Below are 18,286 nucleotides of genomic sequence, written 5' to 3' on the forward strand. Positions count from 1 at the left end.
CTTGGCTTTTAACAAGAATGGTCAGACATCTGGGGGCCAGATTACCAATGCACATTAAGGATGATCAAATTTCAGGAGCCAGCCACACTGTCCAGGCCCAAACAATCCACCAATCTTTAAAACATATAGCTGAAAAACCAATTACTCTGGTATATTTCAAACACAGCCCTGTTGCCTACATTCAAACCACAGTATCAGTTAAGGCAATAGATAAACTCCAAAATCTCCATGGCTTAACACAATAGGAATTTAGTTTTTGCTCCTGTTGAGCTTAAGTGGATGCGCCTGATCATGGGCACTGCACAGAGAGATGTTCCCTCTTCCATGAATGAAATTGTCCAGCAGCCACCAATGAATGACTTGCCAAGTGAACCATCTTGTGGAGTCTTCAGATCGCTAACTGGGTGCCAACCCCAATACATCTTCTCATGTGCATTTGGTAGTTTCTTCTCCAGTTTAGACTAACACGGGAAGCTTGTCAATTTGGGGATTCATGTTCATGTTCACTTTCTGTTAATGAGAGAATTTACTCTGCCAAGCTTTGCCTTAACTGTACAGCTAAACTGGGAACTAGATTTCCAATTGCAGTGTCTTTTCTACCTTATAACTTCTGGGAAGTCCTCACAAACTCTGCCCAAAGATATGCAGCAAGAGAATGATCCTTATTTTGAAACCTCAGTTTTGAAACTGTTGGTCTTCCTTTTAATAGAAACTACAAAGGGTTGTGTTTCATGTGATATGAAGCCCATTCCAGGTGCTGCCAAGAGCTTGCTGTGAAGGCTATGGGGCAGATAATCATAGTTGTCTACCTACTGTGTATTCTCTTTGTGATTGTATTAAATATTTAATGGAGGTCCCTCCTCGTGGGGAGCAGAGCAACTTAGAGGGCAGCCACTGTGATTACTTACCTTCTGTCTGCCTGTTTGAGTTGACTCTGAGGAGCGGCACCTGCTGGGCTTGATCTCCTGCATGGTTTTAAGGCCAAAACTCCTTGGTTTATGGGTGGAAAATTATGACAGAATGGTTATATAAGATACTCACAGAGCCAGAACTAAATTTCTGAGCTTTAAATTCAGCAACCTTATGAAGATCGCTCTATGTTTATTCTGTTACAAGACTCTGTTACATCCTCCATGAAAAGGATGGAAGACAGAAAAGATATACCTGATTATATTTATTTATAGTGGCTCAAGAAACACTCATGTTCACAGGTTATCATATAGGTGGTAGGTTTTGTAGTTTTACCCACCATTTGCTCCTTGGGAAGAGGGTGCCCATCCTCAGCTCCTGAAGACACTGACAGAACACCATGTGTATTAATTTTCTATCGCTGCCTAACAAGACACCACAAATTCAGCAGCTTAAGACAAACACTCACTTCTTATCTCACAGTTTCTGTAGGTCAGAAATCTGGGCATGGTATAACTCCAGTGTCACACAGGCTAAAATCAAGGTGTTGGCCAGGTGGCATTCTCATGAGGATTTTGGCACTTTTCAAAGCTTATTCGGGTGATGGCAGAATTGAGTTCCTTGCAGTTGTAGACTGAGCTTTCCCTTTTCTTAATGGATGCTGCTAAAAGGTCTCTCTCGGCTCTTAGAGATTGCCCTTAGGTACTAGCCATATGGTCCTCTCACAACATGGCAGCTCACTTGCTCAAAGCCAACAGGAGAATCTCACCCAGTTGGCTGTGACAGAGGCTTACATGATGTCGGGAGTGACTTACATAATCACAAGAGTGGCTATCCCATCACCTCTGCCACATAACATAACCTAATCAAGGAAGTGATGAACCTTTCATATTTACAAGTCCTGCCCACACTCAAGGGGAGAGGATTCTACCAGACTCGTACAAAGTAGAGGGTGGCAGGTGGGAATCTTAGAGGCCATCTTTAGAATTCTGCCTACCACACTATAAAAATGACCACAAAAAATATCCCTTCCATATGTCCTGCTATGGAAAAATGTCACGAGAAAAAAAACCCACAAAGAAGTATGTATAGAATAAAGTATAGAAGTATGTATAGAATGATAAATGTACATATATACACATATTTTTCTAATAGACCCCTCAAACCTAACATGTCCAAAACAGAGCTCACGATCTTTTTTCTCCCAAGCCTACTCCTCTCTCTATCTGTTTCCCTCTCTCTACTAAGGCAACTCAATCCTTCCTGATGCTTATGACAAAAATTTTGTAGGCATCATTCTCTCATGTTGCACATCTAACTCATCAGGAAGTCTAGTTGGCTCTACCTGCAAAATTTACTCAGAACCTAACCACTTTTCACCACTCAACTGCTACTACCCAGGTCTAAGCCACCCTCATCTCTGGACTGTTTCATGGTCATAACCTCTTAATCTCTGCCCCTCTATGCTCTATAGCCAGAAGCTTTTAAATTTTAATCATATCCTATCACAACTCTGCTCACAAACTCTTCAAAGTCTCCTTATGTCATCACTAGAATAAAAGCCAAACTCACAATTCTTTCAGAGCTTTCCAATATCCTCCACAATCTGGCACCTCATCATCTGGCCCCAGCCCTGACTCCTACTTTTCCAGCCACGCTGGACTTTTTGTTATTCCTAGAATATACTGCTTACACACCTACCTCAGGGCCTTTCCACTGGCTATTCCCTCAGCCGAAATACTTTTCCCCCTATATCTGTGTGGTTCAAATCCTCACTTCTTTAAAGTCATCTTTCAAATGTTACCTGATAGTAACGCCTAACAACTTTGATATTAAATCCCCTTTATCCTGCTTTATTTTTTCTCTGTAATTCCTAAGACCTTCCAACATGTAATCTATTTCTGTATTTTTTAAAAATTTTTTGCCATCTGTCTTCTCTCACTAGAATGTAAGCTCAATGAAGGTGAGGATTTTGTCTGTTTTGCTCACTGATTCTCCCCAACAACTGGAACAATGTTTAGTACTTAATAGTCATTATTGTTCAACATTGTTGGTTATTTTATCTATGTTATTTATGAACATATATATTGTTGAATATATCATAAATTGATGCATGAGCATATTATATATTTGTAAGAAAAGATAGAACTTACACTAAGCTGTTAATAGTTGCCATGTTTAGAGATGGAAAGATTAGAGATTTTGATTTTATTTTTACTTAAAAATTTCACAAGTATTTGTATTATTTTCGTAATCAGGCAAAATTATAAAGATATTTTAAAATTTTAGACCCTTTATATCTTATGTGAAATTATATTTTGCCAGGCTATGGTGAGCCCTCTAAAAGCTATAAATTATTACTCAGAACCAGAACTGAAATAATGCAAGATCTAAGTGCATTAACTTGCCTTGCCGTATCTTTGGGGAATTCAGATGGTTATTTTCTATTGCCCTAGCCAGCGTAGAGTGCTGCATGGATTTTATCCTAAGGTCTTTCTTTGCCTGAGACTGTCCCCACAGCATGTACATAAAGTGTCTTTGCAGATGAGCTGCTGCTGTATTAGGTGATTTCTTGGAGTGCATACTCTATTTACAAATACAGTCACTCTGAAACAGTTATTCTGGTCTTGCTTTTAGCTGGAATTGTGCTTATGAATTCAACTGCCAATAATTAGTTACACTCTAGTGCCTTATCTGTGAAGCTTTCTGCCCTTCTTTTCAGACTAGATTCAAAAGAATACCTTAAAACAAACATACTAATGCACAAGACATTATTTAGTCATTATAAGGTATAATATTCTGTTGCTTAATTTAGTATTTCCCCCCATTTGTATAGTTATGGAGAGAATTTTCAGAGCCATTATGTGCAGAGTTTGTCCTCTGTCTGCAGCAGGAATGAACAATTGGACCGAACATTTAAATAAGAAAGGTTCGGGAAGGTGGGGGGGGATGGCAGAAAATAACTAAAAAGTAGGGCAGGCCTTATGCACGGATGGTTTGGTGGTGTATGTATTTGTTACAAATTTAGGAGCAGTGGGAAACCCATCAGTACCCAGATCTCCTCTGCCATGGGTAGCTGATGCGCAGAGTTACACAGTTAAATATAAGGTGTCATGACCCTAAATCCATCACGCTTCAATCCTATGCAGTTTTTCCATCTGAAATTCTTTCTCTGATTTTTTTTTTTTTATTACTAAAGCCTGTTGAAGACAACTCAATAGTTCTTGCCCTTGTCATGTAACACTTAAGGTTAATGGGGGCTCCTTTGACTTAAAGCATTAAAGCCCATTTCACCTGTCAGAGCCTCACAGCCAAGCACTCCCGTAGTCTGGGATGCTGAGTGCTAGCCCAGCAGGACAATTCATTATCTATTTCCTATAATGTCTTCTGGTCTATCAGCTATGCTGCCGTTACAAACGAAATGTGCAAAATTGAAACCATTAAGAGATAGAGCTCCGTGAATCTGCTGAAAAGCATTTGCTTACCAGTAATCTCTCAGTCGCTGATACTTAGTGTAAGCCAGTTTGAGATACCTTCCAGGGAGTAGGGTTTGAAGACTGAACAGTGGATATAACAATTCCAGATGACCAGGAAGATGAGGAAGGTTAGGAGGGTTAATAAGACTTGAATAAGGTATAGAATGGGGTAGCTGTGGGGAGTGAAGACAGAAAGGGGTCCCATGGTTCTAGTGGAACAGACTTTGCTGCGTAGGTGGTAAAGAAAATACCTCAGTTGTAAGCCCAAAGGTCAGTTATTTTTCTAGGAATACTTTTGTCAGAAATTTAAGGAATCATTGATAGGTATGTTCCAGAAGCCATTAGGACCGATCCTATGTGTAGGTGAGGTAGGCAAAAAGAAACTGCCTCTCTACTGCTTCAGAAAAATCAAGGGACTGATGTCAGAAGTTCTCCACCCTCAGCTTGTCCTAGTACCAGAATTTCTCTCTGGTGGATTGACATTTGGGAGATAAAGTATTGCTTTAAATCATTGCTGGGGTGCCTGGGCGGCTCAGTCAGTTAAGCATCTGCCTTTGGCTCGAGTCATGACCCTGGGTCCTGGGATGGGGCCCCTCGTCAGGCTCCGCTCTCATCGGGGAGTCTGCTTCTCCCTTTACCTCTCTTCCTTTACCCCTACCCGTCCCCCTGCTCATGCACTCTCTCTCTTTCTCTCACTCACTCTCTCTCTCTAAAATAAATAAATAAAATCTTTTAAAAATAAATAAATATATGAATATATAAATAAATAATTGCTAAAATTGTACGTATCTTTGTAGGGAAAGGAAACACATTGAGTATAAAGAATAGTGTTATAGTACCACCAATTCACTTAACATTTCCAGTGACCATCTTTGAGAGGCTGGAGAATATGACAAGTGTATTTTGATGGCTCCAAGTAGATCCATTTACCGGGAAGCCCCAGTGAAGACAGACACCAGACAAAATTTTTAGGTATACACATCTTTAATTAGGAAGCAGTAGGCACTTTCCGATAATATGTTTATTTTAATAAACTGTAGCCTTCTAGAAAGGCTGCTTGGTCTCACATGGTCTAACATTTGGGACTCTAATGATGTGAGTTTTAAACTGAGAATGATTGAGTGGGAACCCTGTGGAACAGTGGGGCAGATATTTGGGGGCAGGTATTCCTCTCAATATTAGTAATATTTACATTTGCAGAACACCTTACAAATTTTGAAACCCTTTCACAAATATTCTTACAAAACAACTTGGAAAATAAGAAAAAGCACAAAGGGAAAAAGATGAGACTTGACTATAATGCTAAAATCTGGAGACAGCCAGTGTTAACATTCTGGTGCACACGAGATAAATGTCAATAACAAAATTGAGACAGAGAGAGTTTTGGTGACTTGGTCGGGGTCAAAAGACCAAAGATATTTTTGAGCTCCGTTGACTGATACGATCTGAAGACCTGGGGTTATGTGATGAACAGAGATGATTCTTTCCTTCCTACTTTGTTATTCCTCTTCATCCCTGTTTGGGATTCATTCTTCAGGTGTCTTGTGCTTCCACTGATGGGCTTCATCTCTTCTCCTTCACCCCTGATATATGCCCCCCTCCCTTGATGTTTCATATGGTCATATTAACTAACCTGGATTTGTTTAACTTTCCAGAAACAACAGCATTGTCACAGATAGACAAGTCTTGTGGGGGGGGGGGGGAGTGTGGGAAGATTGCCTTAATGATCTTAAAATCAAAAAATTCACTCTCATCATACTCTGCTGTCCTTCTTACTCCCCATCTCCCATCGTGCTGGGCTCATCAAGCATGCTGATCACTACCACTCTCTCTTCCCTATTCTCATCGCCAGTTGGTGCCAGTTTCACTTCCTTCCCTCATCTGCAGTGGGAATGATTTAAAGACATTCTCAGCATTCTCTTTTGCCCCTCCTCTCCTCTTGTGCTCAGCCCACGCAAGCCTCCAACATTGGACCAGTGCATCTCCGCTCTCTCAGTATGGTCTTCCTCTCCTTCAGAACTAAACACTTGACTTCTGTTTCTCATCCCATCCCTTCTTGCCTTGCCTGTCTTTGTCTTCAGTTATCCTTCTGTGCTGCTAAATTTAATCACCCATTTTTGGTGCTTATCCTATTTCACTATTCTGCAAAATTTGACACTATTGTTCCACTTTAGTTCTATTTAGAAAATAACTTTCCCCCATGTCTACAAGTAATTCATTATCCAAAATTTAGAAAGCAGAAACAATGATTTAAAAACTCCCATAGGCAGAATTTTTTCACAATGTATACATGTATTAAATCATCATGAATTACACATTAATCATGTTCTAATTTTGTCAGTTGTATCTCAGTCAAGCGGGGCCGGGGGGAAGAGAGAGAAAAGTGGTGGCCAGAGCTGAGCAGGGATGGAGGAATGAACAGGAGGAACAGAGAGAATTTGAGGGACAGTGAAACTATTCTGTATGATACCATAATGGTGGCTACAGGTCATTATGCAGTTGTCAAAACCTGTGAAATGTACAGCATCAAGAGAGAACCCTAATGTAAACTGGGGACTTTGGATGATAATGATGTATCAGTGTGGGTTCATCAGTTGTAACAAATGTACCACGCCAGTGAGTGATGTTGATAGTTGGGGAGGCTGAGGTGCATGTGTGGGGCAAGGGATGGGAACTCTCTGTACTTGCACTCATTTTGCTGTGAACTTGAAACTGTTCTAAAAGAGTAAAGTCTATTTAAAAAGTAAAGAAACAGAAACTCCCATAGGCAAAAAATTCAGAGGGGACTATTGTGGTTATATTTCCAGGATTTTCCAATGTATATGATAAGTGTTTGTATACCTACAGACACACACAGTTATCACTTAATATATTAAAATTTTCCACGTTTAACAAATATTCTTCTATAGCATGATTTAAATTAGATGGATAATATTCCATTATATAGATGTGCTAGGCTTTACTTAACCAACTCCCTCCAGTTGAGTATTCAGGTTATTTCTAAAATAGCATTATCATTAGGAATCCTACGGTTTACACCTTTCTATGTAAACTTTTGTGTAGAGCTATAATAACCACCATAGGATAAATTTCTAGACACAGGAGCTGATGGGTCAAAGGGTATTTATACTTTTTACACTCTGGATACACATCAATAAATCTGTTTCTGGAAAGGTTGTAGCAGTGTATTCACGCAATAGAAATGCTACAAAGCCTTGAGGTTATGAGCTTTGGAGTTCTTTTCCATCCTCGGCACTGACCCCACCTTCTTCATTCTGCCCAAAATACCCTGTCCCCTCAGGTTCAGTTTTCATCCTTTTCGTCTTTTCCTTGCACAAGTTCTTCCTTGATGATTTTACTCACTTAGTCCAAACCAGAGGCTGATGACTCCGAGGTGAGTGCCTCAGCCGCTCCTTCTCTCCACCACCTTCCCGACTGGAACTTGAACTCGTAATCATTTCGCTCAGACTTCCTGTGTTCCCCACATCAGCAAACTCCAGCCACTCTTCCTCAACCCTGAAATTTCCATGTTATCCTCGGCAGGGATGAGAGAACCTCCCCAGAATAGAAACTTCTTTGGGGGAACTGTAATAATTTTTGGTAAACAAAATTCTCTCTTATTTCACTAATAAACAGGCTAAGGTTTGTTTTTCTGCACCACCAGCCTCTCAAGCTGTCTCTCTCCTTGTTTCTTTCACTCACTGCATGTCCTTGTCTTCTTGCACTGCGACCTCGTTCCTCAGCTGCTGCAGATCTCCTAAGACAGGTAGCGTGGGACTACGGCTGTCCCAGAGTTGGCAGAGGCAACCGTACCTCCTACTACCGACCGCTGGGTATGACCCTCAGCAGAACAAAACAGACCCAGACATTCTAGTGCTGCTCTGGCTAGCCCGAGTCTGTGGCTGATGCCTCCCAGACCTCTGTACAACCCACCTCCTCCTCTGCCTGCTCACTAGCATTGCTGTTAAGTCAGACTGCAGCCAGAGGGAGAGAAAGAAAAACCACTTTGTTTCTTTCGGAAGATAACTTTGATGGATGTGTTTGTTATTGCCTGACTTCCTTTGAACCAGTCTCTCCACTCTCAAGGCAGTTAATCTCTTATCTGAGAGGGAGGGAGTGACCAGGACCTACCTGCAGGGTTGTTTTAATAAGTATACGAGATAATGCGTGTGAAGGTGCTGAACCCAGTGCCTGACAGGAACTGAACATCCAGGAAACGTTAGCTCAGCATCATCAGCGCCATCACTGTCCTTGAAGACCCACTTATAAGGATCTAAAGCTACTCTTCATTTCTCTAAAAAGGGTTGCTGGCTTTTCTATAGTATTTTGAAATTGCTTTACTTGGACACTTATTTTATCTTAACTATTTCTATTTTTACTACACTGTGAGCTCCTCACACAACTGTTTAAATTCATTTTTTTTATATCCTCCAAACCCAGCCATGTGTCTGGTGCATAGGAGGTGGTAAATAAATATACGTTAGAAGAGTCTTGACTCTTAGCTCACACTATTCTCGAAAATCACTTTCAGTTTGCAAATCTAGACGTGAAAGCTAAAACAACAAAGATTCTAGGAAAAGATTTGGAAAAGATCTTCATGAGCTAGGAGTAGGGAAAGATTTCTTGAGCAAAACCAAACAAATACTTGAAAAAAAGAAATGAACATGCTGGTATCAAGAATAGAAGATACCTGGAAAATTAATTTCTCAGAGGAAAACCAAAACAATCTAAACATAAAATTTAGGTGTGTAAATGAACTTCCAATTTCAAATGTTTTTAAAATATGTAGCACTTAATTTCTACAATGAACATTGTAGAAAAAGAGTACCTTTATTTCCCCAATAACCATGATCTAAAACCTTGATGTCTTTTTTTTTCCCCTATAGTATTGGGATGACAGGTTGACCTTTCTCACGAGACATCAAGGTCATATGAACTCACCAACACCCTATCAGTCTTTAGTAGCTCTTATCTAACAGTTAGATATGGACCATTGGTTTTAATATTAAGTGGAGCTTATTACTGAATGATGGTTTTTGATCCTAGTAATTATATCTTCCTATCTTAAATATGTCATCCGACAGTCTGCTAGAGTATAGAAAGAAGATCTCTGAACCTCTACATTTATATTTTTGCAACTTCAATTTTTTGTACATGATTTTATAATATATATAGTAAATTAGTAATGTTAAAAATATAGAGTACTGGGGCACCTAGGTGGCTCAGTTGGTTAAGCGTCTGACTCTTGATTTTGGCTCAGGTCATGACCCCAGGGTCGTGAGATTGAGCCCCACTGGGCATGGAGCCTGTTTAAGATTCTCTCTCCTTCTCCCCACCCCCATACCCACATTCATGTGTGCTCAATCTCTTAAGAAATATATATGTAAGAGGGTTCCCCTTTCTCCACAACCTTTCCAACATTTGTTGGTGGGAATGCAAGTTGGTACAGCCACTTTGGAAAACAGTGTGGAGGTTCCTCAAAAATTTAAAAATAGAGCTACCCTATGACCCAGCAATTGCACTCCTGGGTATTTACCCCAAAGACATAGATGTAGTGAAAAGAAGGACCATATGCACCCCAATGTTCATAGCAGCAATGTCCGCAATAGCCAAACTGTGGAAAGAGATAAGATGCCCTTCAGCAGATGAATGGTTAAAGAAGATGTGGTCCATATATACAATGGAATACTACTCAGCCATCAGAAAGGATGAATACCCAACTTTTACATCAGCATGGATGGGACTGGAGGAGATTCTGCTAAGTGAAATAAGTCAAGCAGAGAAAGTCAGTTATCATATGGTTTCACTTATTTGTGGAACATAAGGAATAGCAATGGAGGACATTAGGAGAAGGAAGAGAAAAATGAAGGGGGGGAAATGGGAGTGAGAGATGAACCATGAGAGACTATGGACTCTGAGAAACAAACAGGGTTTTAGAGGGGAGGGGGGTGGGGGATGGGCTAGCCCGGTGATGGGTATTAAGGAGGGCATGTACTGCATGGAGCACTGGGTGTTATACGAAAACAATGAATCATGGATGACTATATCAAAAACTAATAATGTATTGTATGGTGACTAACATAACATAATAAAATTAAAAATATATATATGTATATATATATAGAGAGAGAAAGAGTATTAAAAGTATATATGCATATGGCAGCATTATAGGCTCAAAACATTTTTACTAACAGATGAGCCCAAACAAAGAGAAATATTGACACTAGTTTAATTAAAATGTTTTAAATACTCAGAGCAGAAACTGTTGCTAGAATTTTTGTCTGGTGGTATGATCACGATCAAGAGTTTTACATCCAGGGCGCCTGGGTGGCTCAGTCGGTTAAGCGACTGCCTTCGGCTCAGGTCATGATCCCAGAGTCCTGGGATCGAGTCCCACATCAGGCTCCCAGCTCAGTGGGGAGCCTGCTTCTCCCTCTGACTCTCTCCCCTCTCATGCTGTTTCTCTCTTGCTCGCTCTCTAATAAGTAAATAAAATCTTAAAAAAAAAAAAAAGAGAGTTTTACATCCAGCTCTCCGTGGCTCCAGGGATTGCGGGAGGTAGCATTGGTGTGGGGTCTTTTGGTTGATTCATATTTGGTTGGGGTTTGATCTCCTTAGGATGTCTATTGTGATGCTTTAAATTAAAAGAGGCAGGTGAGTGTATGCATTTAAAAAGAGATTATAATGTGTCTTTTTAAAAGCTATTTTTAAATGTCTGTTATGAAGAGTGGTAAGCTGTAAGTCAGAAATGGGTAAATAATGTTTAATTTTAATTAATTACTTTCTTATACCCTAGGCTGACCAGATATCGGGGTTTCATATAAGATCTGTTCTCTGCGTCCCTATTTGGAATAGCAACCACCAAATAATTGGTAAGACATTACCTAAATAGTTTAAAGTTCTTTTTCTTTTTTCTTTTTTTTTTTCATTTGGGGGAGCAGGTGAGGGGCAGAGGGAGAGAGAAACTTACACAGACTCCATGCTGAGCGTGGAGCCAATGCAAGGCTCAGTCTCATGGCCCTGAGATCGTGACCTGAGACGAAACCAAGAGTTGGATGCTTAACCAACTGTGCCACCCAGGTGCCCCAGTGCAAACTTCTTGTATAAAGAAAGACAGATTTACTTTAAAATACACCATATCTTTTGTACCTGCACCCCCCTTTTACACTTGATCTTAGCAAAAAGGCCAAGAAGTGATACCTGCTCCCCGCTTTATGTCCAGGACTCATCAACCTATGTTTCATTCTCTCATATAATTTCGTAAGTGCAGACGCCTAATGAATTGACATTAACCAGAACAATGAACAAAGATTTATTCTTTTAACTAAGGATCAATAATTTTGAAGTTGGAGGGGATCTCAGAAATCAACTAATACAACTCTCCTATTTTACCTTGGGGAAATTGAGGTGGGATGGTGGAATCACACAAAGACCAGAATAAAGTCACAGAAAGTTAGTAGCAGGATCGGGATTACAAGTCAGGCCTCCTAACTCCTATACAGATTTCCCCACTACATCTGTATTTTCCATCTATGTTTTTACACATGGAGTACATGCAAAGGAAAAAGAACATGCATTATTAGACATATACTGAGCATGTATCTTTCTGTCTGGATGATTCTGAAATAGGTTATACTTGACCCAGAATAACAGAACTGTGTGCCAAAGCAGCTTCCAAGTTTTTTCTCCCTCCTTTGCTCCTTTCCCTCCCCTCAGAACCTCTGTCAGGAAAGTATCAAACCCAAGAAAGAAGTCAGTGGGTAAAGTAGAGAAGTCATAAAGAGTGGAGGCGTTAAAATTATTGAAACATAATTAAAACATGATTTTTTTTCTGAGACACAAGGTAACTAGTGCATTTGCCTTTCTTTGCTTCCCTCCAACATTGTCCATTAAACTGTAAGACACTGCTACTTATCAAAGGATTTAGTATACTATAAATATTATCAAGACTTGAACTGTAACAGAATTTTTTCATCAGTTCGCTTAATTTGCAGAAAAATATTGGTACATTAATGAACATAAAGAATGTTCTAAGAGTTGGGAATTCGAGCCCCTAGTACAAAGTGTTGAATTGCATAATGTATAGTTTTAAATATATTTAAGTTTAAAGAGAAGAGAAAGTGCATAAGAAACACTGTTTCTGTGCTATCTGTTGATGTCCAATGGCAATCTCAAATACGGTCCTAGCTTTCATTCGTAACAGTAAACATCTGTTATTCTTTCCCGATTAAGACTGCAGTTTGCCTATTACACACTAAAGATTTGTGTTTCATTATATACGTCATTATATGTGTCTTCTAGCATATGATGCCTTACTTCCCTAGGGGGAACGTGGGGTGTTTTAAAAAACACAGGTATGCTTCAGAATTATAGCTATTTTTTGTTTGTACCAAATGGGGACACAGGAGAATGTTTTTCAAGATTGTTCAGTTTTTCTGGTTAGAGTTGTATGTTTTGAGAGTCTTGCCCCAAAACATCTGGTACAATGCTGGAAATGAACTTTGGAAAGAGGAAGTACATAGGAATTAAGTTTGTTAGAAGTGTGTGTACCCCATTGGTAGAGGGCAGCAGATCTAACCTTGCTTTGAAGGTTAACTGTGCCACAATCCCCCACATTTCTTGAATGTTCACTCCATGTGGAGCAATATGCTTTAAAACATTCAAACATTATCTCATTTCATCTTCATAACCCTCTGAGATAGTGAACATTTTAATCCCCATTTTACAGATGAGGATTTTCAGTGCTAAAAAAGTTAGGTAACTTGTTCAAGGTAACAGCTGATGGTGGCGTTGAAATGTGACCTGAGACAGTGTGACACCAGAGCCCATGTTCTTAATCATGATGTCATCCTGCCTCGCTCAAGCACTGTGTTCCACGGGATTGAGAAAACATAAAAAATTACATAAATATATGTAGACACACATATGTATATACACACAGTTATTAATATTCAGTGTATATCTAATTGCATATATGTGTATATGAGTGTGTATATTTGTCAGACATATCCGAGTCACTGTGCACAGTTCTCCTGAAAACCATTTTCAAGGAATCAGACTGACTCCCAGTAGAACTCCAGGCTTCACTGTGACCCTGTTTGGATATCACATCCTTGAAGATAGACCACATCGCTGTACCTCAGATCTGTCCCATGGCGACAGCAGGCAGTGGGAAGACCAGAGATTAGACTGAGTGTCTGAAGTTACCTAAGGGAGGTATTGAGTCAGCTGGGCTTTATTATATTATAGTAATACAGTGGCCAGTGCTAAAAATGACCACATCACCCAAACTCTTCCCACAGGAGTGGCTCAAGTGTTAAATAGACTTGACGGGAAAGCTTTTGATGATGCAGATCAACGACTTTTTGAGGTAAGAAAATAAATTTGTGAACCAAAGGCTAGGGCTGAGTCACCAATAGTCTCCTGGTTGCAGCTTGCCAAAATCTGTCAAGAGTATGTCTGTAGTTGCCAGACCGCCAGCCAGCTCCACGGCAAGTTCGGCCATCTCCTTTCTTGTGTTTTCAAGCCTCCCTTTATTCCAGTCTGTCCTGTAGCTGGAAATGTTGGCCTTGAACAGGCATCCTTCTAAACTTTGCACCAACAGTAACCAACATGAAAACCCCATGATTATTTTTTCTCTAGGAGAGAATACCTCACAGCTTCTTTACTAACTGGTTCTAGATCTATCTTCCTTCCTCTTAATAACATTTACCTCATGGGTATGCTCACTTGGTTTCCTCACCAAAATATTTTATAGCCTAGCCACTAAAAGAGGGTGCTTTAGTTTAATGGAATGGAATTACTAAAACCAGTCCACGACCTAAATAAATTAAGAACACATTTGGTAAGACTATAAGTATGTCTTTAAATTTATAAAGTCATTTCTTCACCATGACATTATGTTAATAATTTTTTCTCATGTGCAATGTGAGCTATAAAGTTGTTACATGACAATAGTAATTAAGAATTTTAATGTGCATATTTCCCCAAGGCCTACCTCTGTGTACAATAAAATTATATTTTCAGACCCATTTCTGATGACTGCCTGCTTTCATATTAGATTATACCAATGAGTTATTGCAATTTTTAATTAGTGGGCTTTCTCTTTCCTAGGCTTTTGTCATCTTCTGTGGCCTGGGCATCAACAACACAATTATGTATGATCAAGTGAAGAAGTCTTGGGCCAAGCAGTCCGTGGCTCTTGATGTAAGTCAGTATTTATGTCCAAATCATATGCTTAAAAGCCCTAATTTTATGAGAGAAAAAAGGTCCTTGTTATGGGACTAATTTCTCAATTTTTAATTACCTATTCATTGGGTTTTAATTATTTTAGAGTCATGTGTTTGAATTTGATGAAAGCCACAGACCCTCTCTAGAACAATGCACCTATGCACACAATTTTGCATACAATTTTGGGGAGTTCACAGATTCCTTGAAGACCATCCATATGTTGCACAGTTAGATATAGATTTTATGTGCTAGGTTTATTAAAAGTGATGATACAAAAACAATTTGTCAGCATTTATTTAAAATTAAATGCATTATGAACTTATTTTGAATATGTATAGGTAGTCTGGAAATTCACAACTTTTCTTACCATAGAAGAACCTTTCACTGTGAAGATATGTGACCCAGGTGGGGGAAGCTGCTCCTGTCATTCTCCAGCTCCCCCGTCACAAACACGTACACCTCCCACCGAGAACTCCGACCTATTCTCCAGACCTAAACTGCATCTCCCCTCAGACTAAGTCCCAAAATAGTTCTCCCTGGATCGCAGCTTGTTTCTTTTCTCAAATGGTACAATGCTCTTTTAAAGTACTAAGACGTTAAACTCTACTTACAACATTAGAACAGAAACTTAAAGATTTAAAAGTATTCTGCTCCAAACCCATCATTTTTTTTTAGCTGCAAGTAGCTATAGCATTTTTTATTATTTAAGTTCAATTAATTAACATATAACATATTAATACTTTCAGAGGTAGAGGTCAGTGACTCATCAGTCTTATATAATACCCAGTGCTCATTACATCACATGCCTTCCTTAATGTCCATCCCCCAGTTACCCCATACCTTCCCTCCAGCAACCCTCGGTTTGTTTCCTATGATTAAGACTCTTATGGTTTGTCTCCCTCTCTGATTTCATCTTGTTTTATTTTTTCCTCTCTTCCCCTATGATCCTCTGTTTTGTTTCTTAAATTCCACATATGAGTGAGATCATATGATACTTGTCTTTCTCTGACTGATTTATTTCACTTAGCATAATACCCTCTGGTTCCATCCACGTTGTTGCAAATGGCAAGATTTTATTTTTGTTGATGGCTGAGTAGTATTCCTGTGTGTGTGTGAGAGATACATATATATCACATCTTCTTTATCCACTCATCTATCGATGGACATCTCGGTTCTTTCCACAGTTGGGCTATTGTGGACATTGCTGCTGTAAACATCGGGATGCAGGTGTCCCTTTGGATCACTACATTTGTATCTTTGGGATAAATACCTAGTAGTGCAATTGCTGGGTCCTAGGGTAGCTCTACTTTCAACTTTTTGAGGAACCTCCACACTGTTTTCCAGAATGGCTGCTCCAGCTTGCACGCCCACCAACGGTGTAGGAGGGTTCCCCTTTTCTCCGCATCCCCGCCAACATCTGTCGTTTCGTGAGTGGTTAATTTTAGCCATTCTGACTGGTGTGAGGTGGTATCTCATTGTGGTTTTGATTTGTATTTCCCTGATGCCGAGGGATGTTGAATATTTTTTCATGTGTCTGTTGGCCATCTGTATGTTTTCTTTGGAGAAAGGTCTGTTCATGTCTTCTGCCCATTTCTTGATTGGATTATTTGTTCTTTGGGTGTTGAGTTTGATAAGTTCTTTATAGATTTTGGATACTAGCCCTTTATCTGATAAGACATTTGCAAATATCTTCTCCCATTCTGTAGGTTGTCTTTTGGTTTTGTCAACTGTTTCCTTTGCTGTGCAAAAAGCTTTTTATCTTGATGAAGTCCCAATAGTTCATTTTTGCCCTTGCTTCCCTTGTCTTTGGAGACATGTCTAGCAAGAAGTTGCTGTGGCTGAGGTCACAGAGGTTGCTGTCTGTGTTCTCCTCTAGGATTTTGATGGATTCCTGTCTCACATTTAGGTCTTTCATCCATTTTGAGTCTATTTCTGTATACAGTGTAAAGAAATGGTCCAGTTTCATTCTTCTACATGTGGCTGTCCAATTTTCCCAACACCATTTGTTGAAGAGACTGTCTTTTTTTCTACTGGATATTCTTTCCTGCTTTGTCAAAGATTAGTTGACCATAGAGCCGAGGGTCCATTTCTGGGCTCTCTATTCTGTTCCATTGATCTATGTGTCTGTTTTTGTGCCAGTACCATACTGTCTTGATGATGACAGCTTTGTAATAGAGCTTAAAGACTGGCATTGTGATGCCACCGGCTTTGATGTTCTTTTTCAACATTCCTTTGGCTATTTGGGGTCTTCTCTGGTTCCATATAAATTTTAGGATTATTTGTTCCAGCTCTGTGAAAAAGGTTGATGGTATTTTGGTAGGGATTGCATTGAATGTATAGATTGCTCTAGGTAGCATAGACATTTTAACAATATTTATTCTTCCAATCCAGGAGCATGGAATGTTTTTCCATTTCTTTGTGTCTTCCTCAATTTCTTTAATGAGTGTTCTCTAGTTTTCTGAGTACAGATCCTTTACCTCTTTGGTTAGGTTTATTCCTAGGTATCTTACGGTTTTTGATGCAATTGTAAATGGGATCAATTCCTTAATTTCTCTTTCTTCTGTCTCATTGTTAGTGTATAGAAATGCAACTGATTTCTGTGCATTGATTTTATATCCTATCACTTTGCTGAATTCCTGTAAGAGTTCTAGCAATTTTGGGGAGGAGTCTTTTGGGTTTTCCACAATACAGTAGCATGTCATCTGCAAAGAGTGAGAAGCTGACTTCTTCTTTGTCGATTCAGATGCGTTTATTTCTTTTCGTTGTCTGATTGCTGAGGCTAAGACTTCTAATACTATGTTGAACGGCAGTGGTGAAGCTGAACATCCATGCCATGTTCCTGACCTTGGGGAAGCTCTCAGTTTTTCCGCATTGAGAATGGTATTCACTGTGGGGTTTTTGTATATGGCTCTTATGATACTGAGGTATATTCCCTGTATTCCTACACTGTGAAGAGTTTTAATCAAGAAAGGATGCTGTACTTTGTCAAATGCTTTTTCTGCATCTATTGAGAGGATCATATGGTTCTTGTCCTTTCTTTTATTAATGTATTGTATCATGTTGATTGATTTGCAGAATCCCAGCTTGTTTTGACCTAAGACCTATTGTTTCCCCCAACTTCTGTAACTATTATCAAAGATTCTTTTTATATCTGTGAAATACTTATTAAGTAGGGCAGAAAAAATATCACATAATATATGACATCATCTAGAACAGCATAATATAATACATGTGCAATCTTCAAAATATTCTGTGTACCAAGCAAGATATTGGTAGAAAGATAAAACTAAGGGAAAGGATAAGTAGGTAACACAGTAGTACCTGCAGCACTTTGATTTAAGGTTTAAAGACATAAAATTACTTCTTTACCAAAAACTTTTCTACCCTTAATTGAACCATGAACATCCTAGCTCTGTCACCTACCTCAGTTGTGAGAATTAAATGAGATGATACATGAGATTTTAAAACTCCATCAATAAAATTATAGTAGTACCAATAATCACCACATTATTACTTGCAGTAATATGTTTATTCCCGAGAAATCACCATAGATTGTAAGAAAGAAAAGAGGACAGGAATTTTGAACAGCAAACGTCATGACTCTTCCACCATCTTCAAATTTTGACCTCCACAGAGTTGCCTCAGCCAGCTTTAGCTTCTTTAAAAACTTT

The 18,286-nt window shown here is 39.3% G+C and overlaps 1 protein-coding gene across 1 annotated transcript in view; it reads left to right on the forward strand.

Moving 5' to 3' along the window:
- PDE11A (phosphodiesterase 11A) overlaps positions 1-18,286 on the forward strand; it is a 376,001-nt gene that overhangs the window by 189,649 nt on the left and 168,066 nt on the right. The window contains exons 7-9 of the mRNA XM_028123415.2: positions 11,182-11,257; positions 13,688-13,755; positions 14,499-14,591. Coding sequence (XP_027979216.1) covers positions 11,182-11,257; positions 13,688-13,755; positions 14,499-14,591 — 237 coding nt within the window. The remainder of the gene's footprint in view (positions 1-11,181; positions 11,258-13,687; positions 13,756-14,498; positions 14,592-18,286) is intronic.

Source organism: Eumetopias jubatus, unplaced genomic scaffold (assembly GCF_037043125.1).
Source record: "Eumetopias jubatus isolate StellerSeaLion01/CBP00866 unplaced genomic scaffold, mEumJub1_p1.0 scaffold_3, whole genome shotgun sequence".
Taxonomy (NCBI): Eukaryota; Metazoa; Chordata; class Mammalia; order Carnivora; family Otariidae; genus Eumetopias; species Eumetopias jubatus.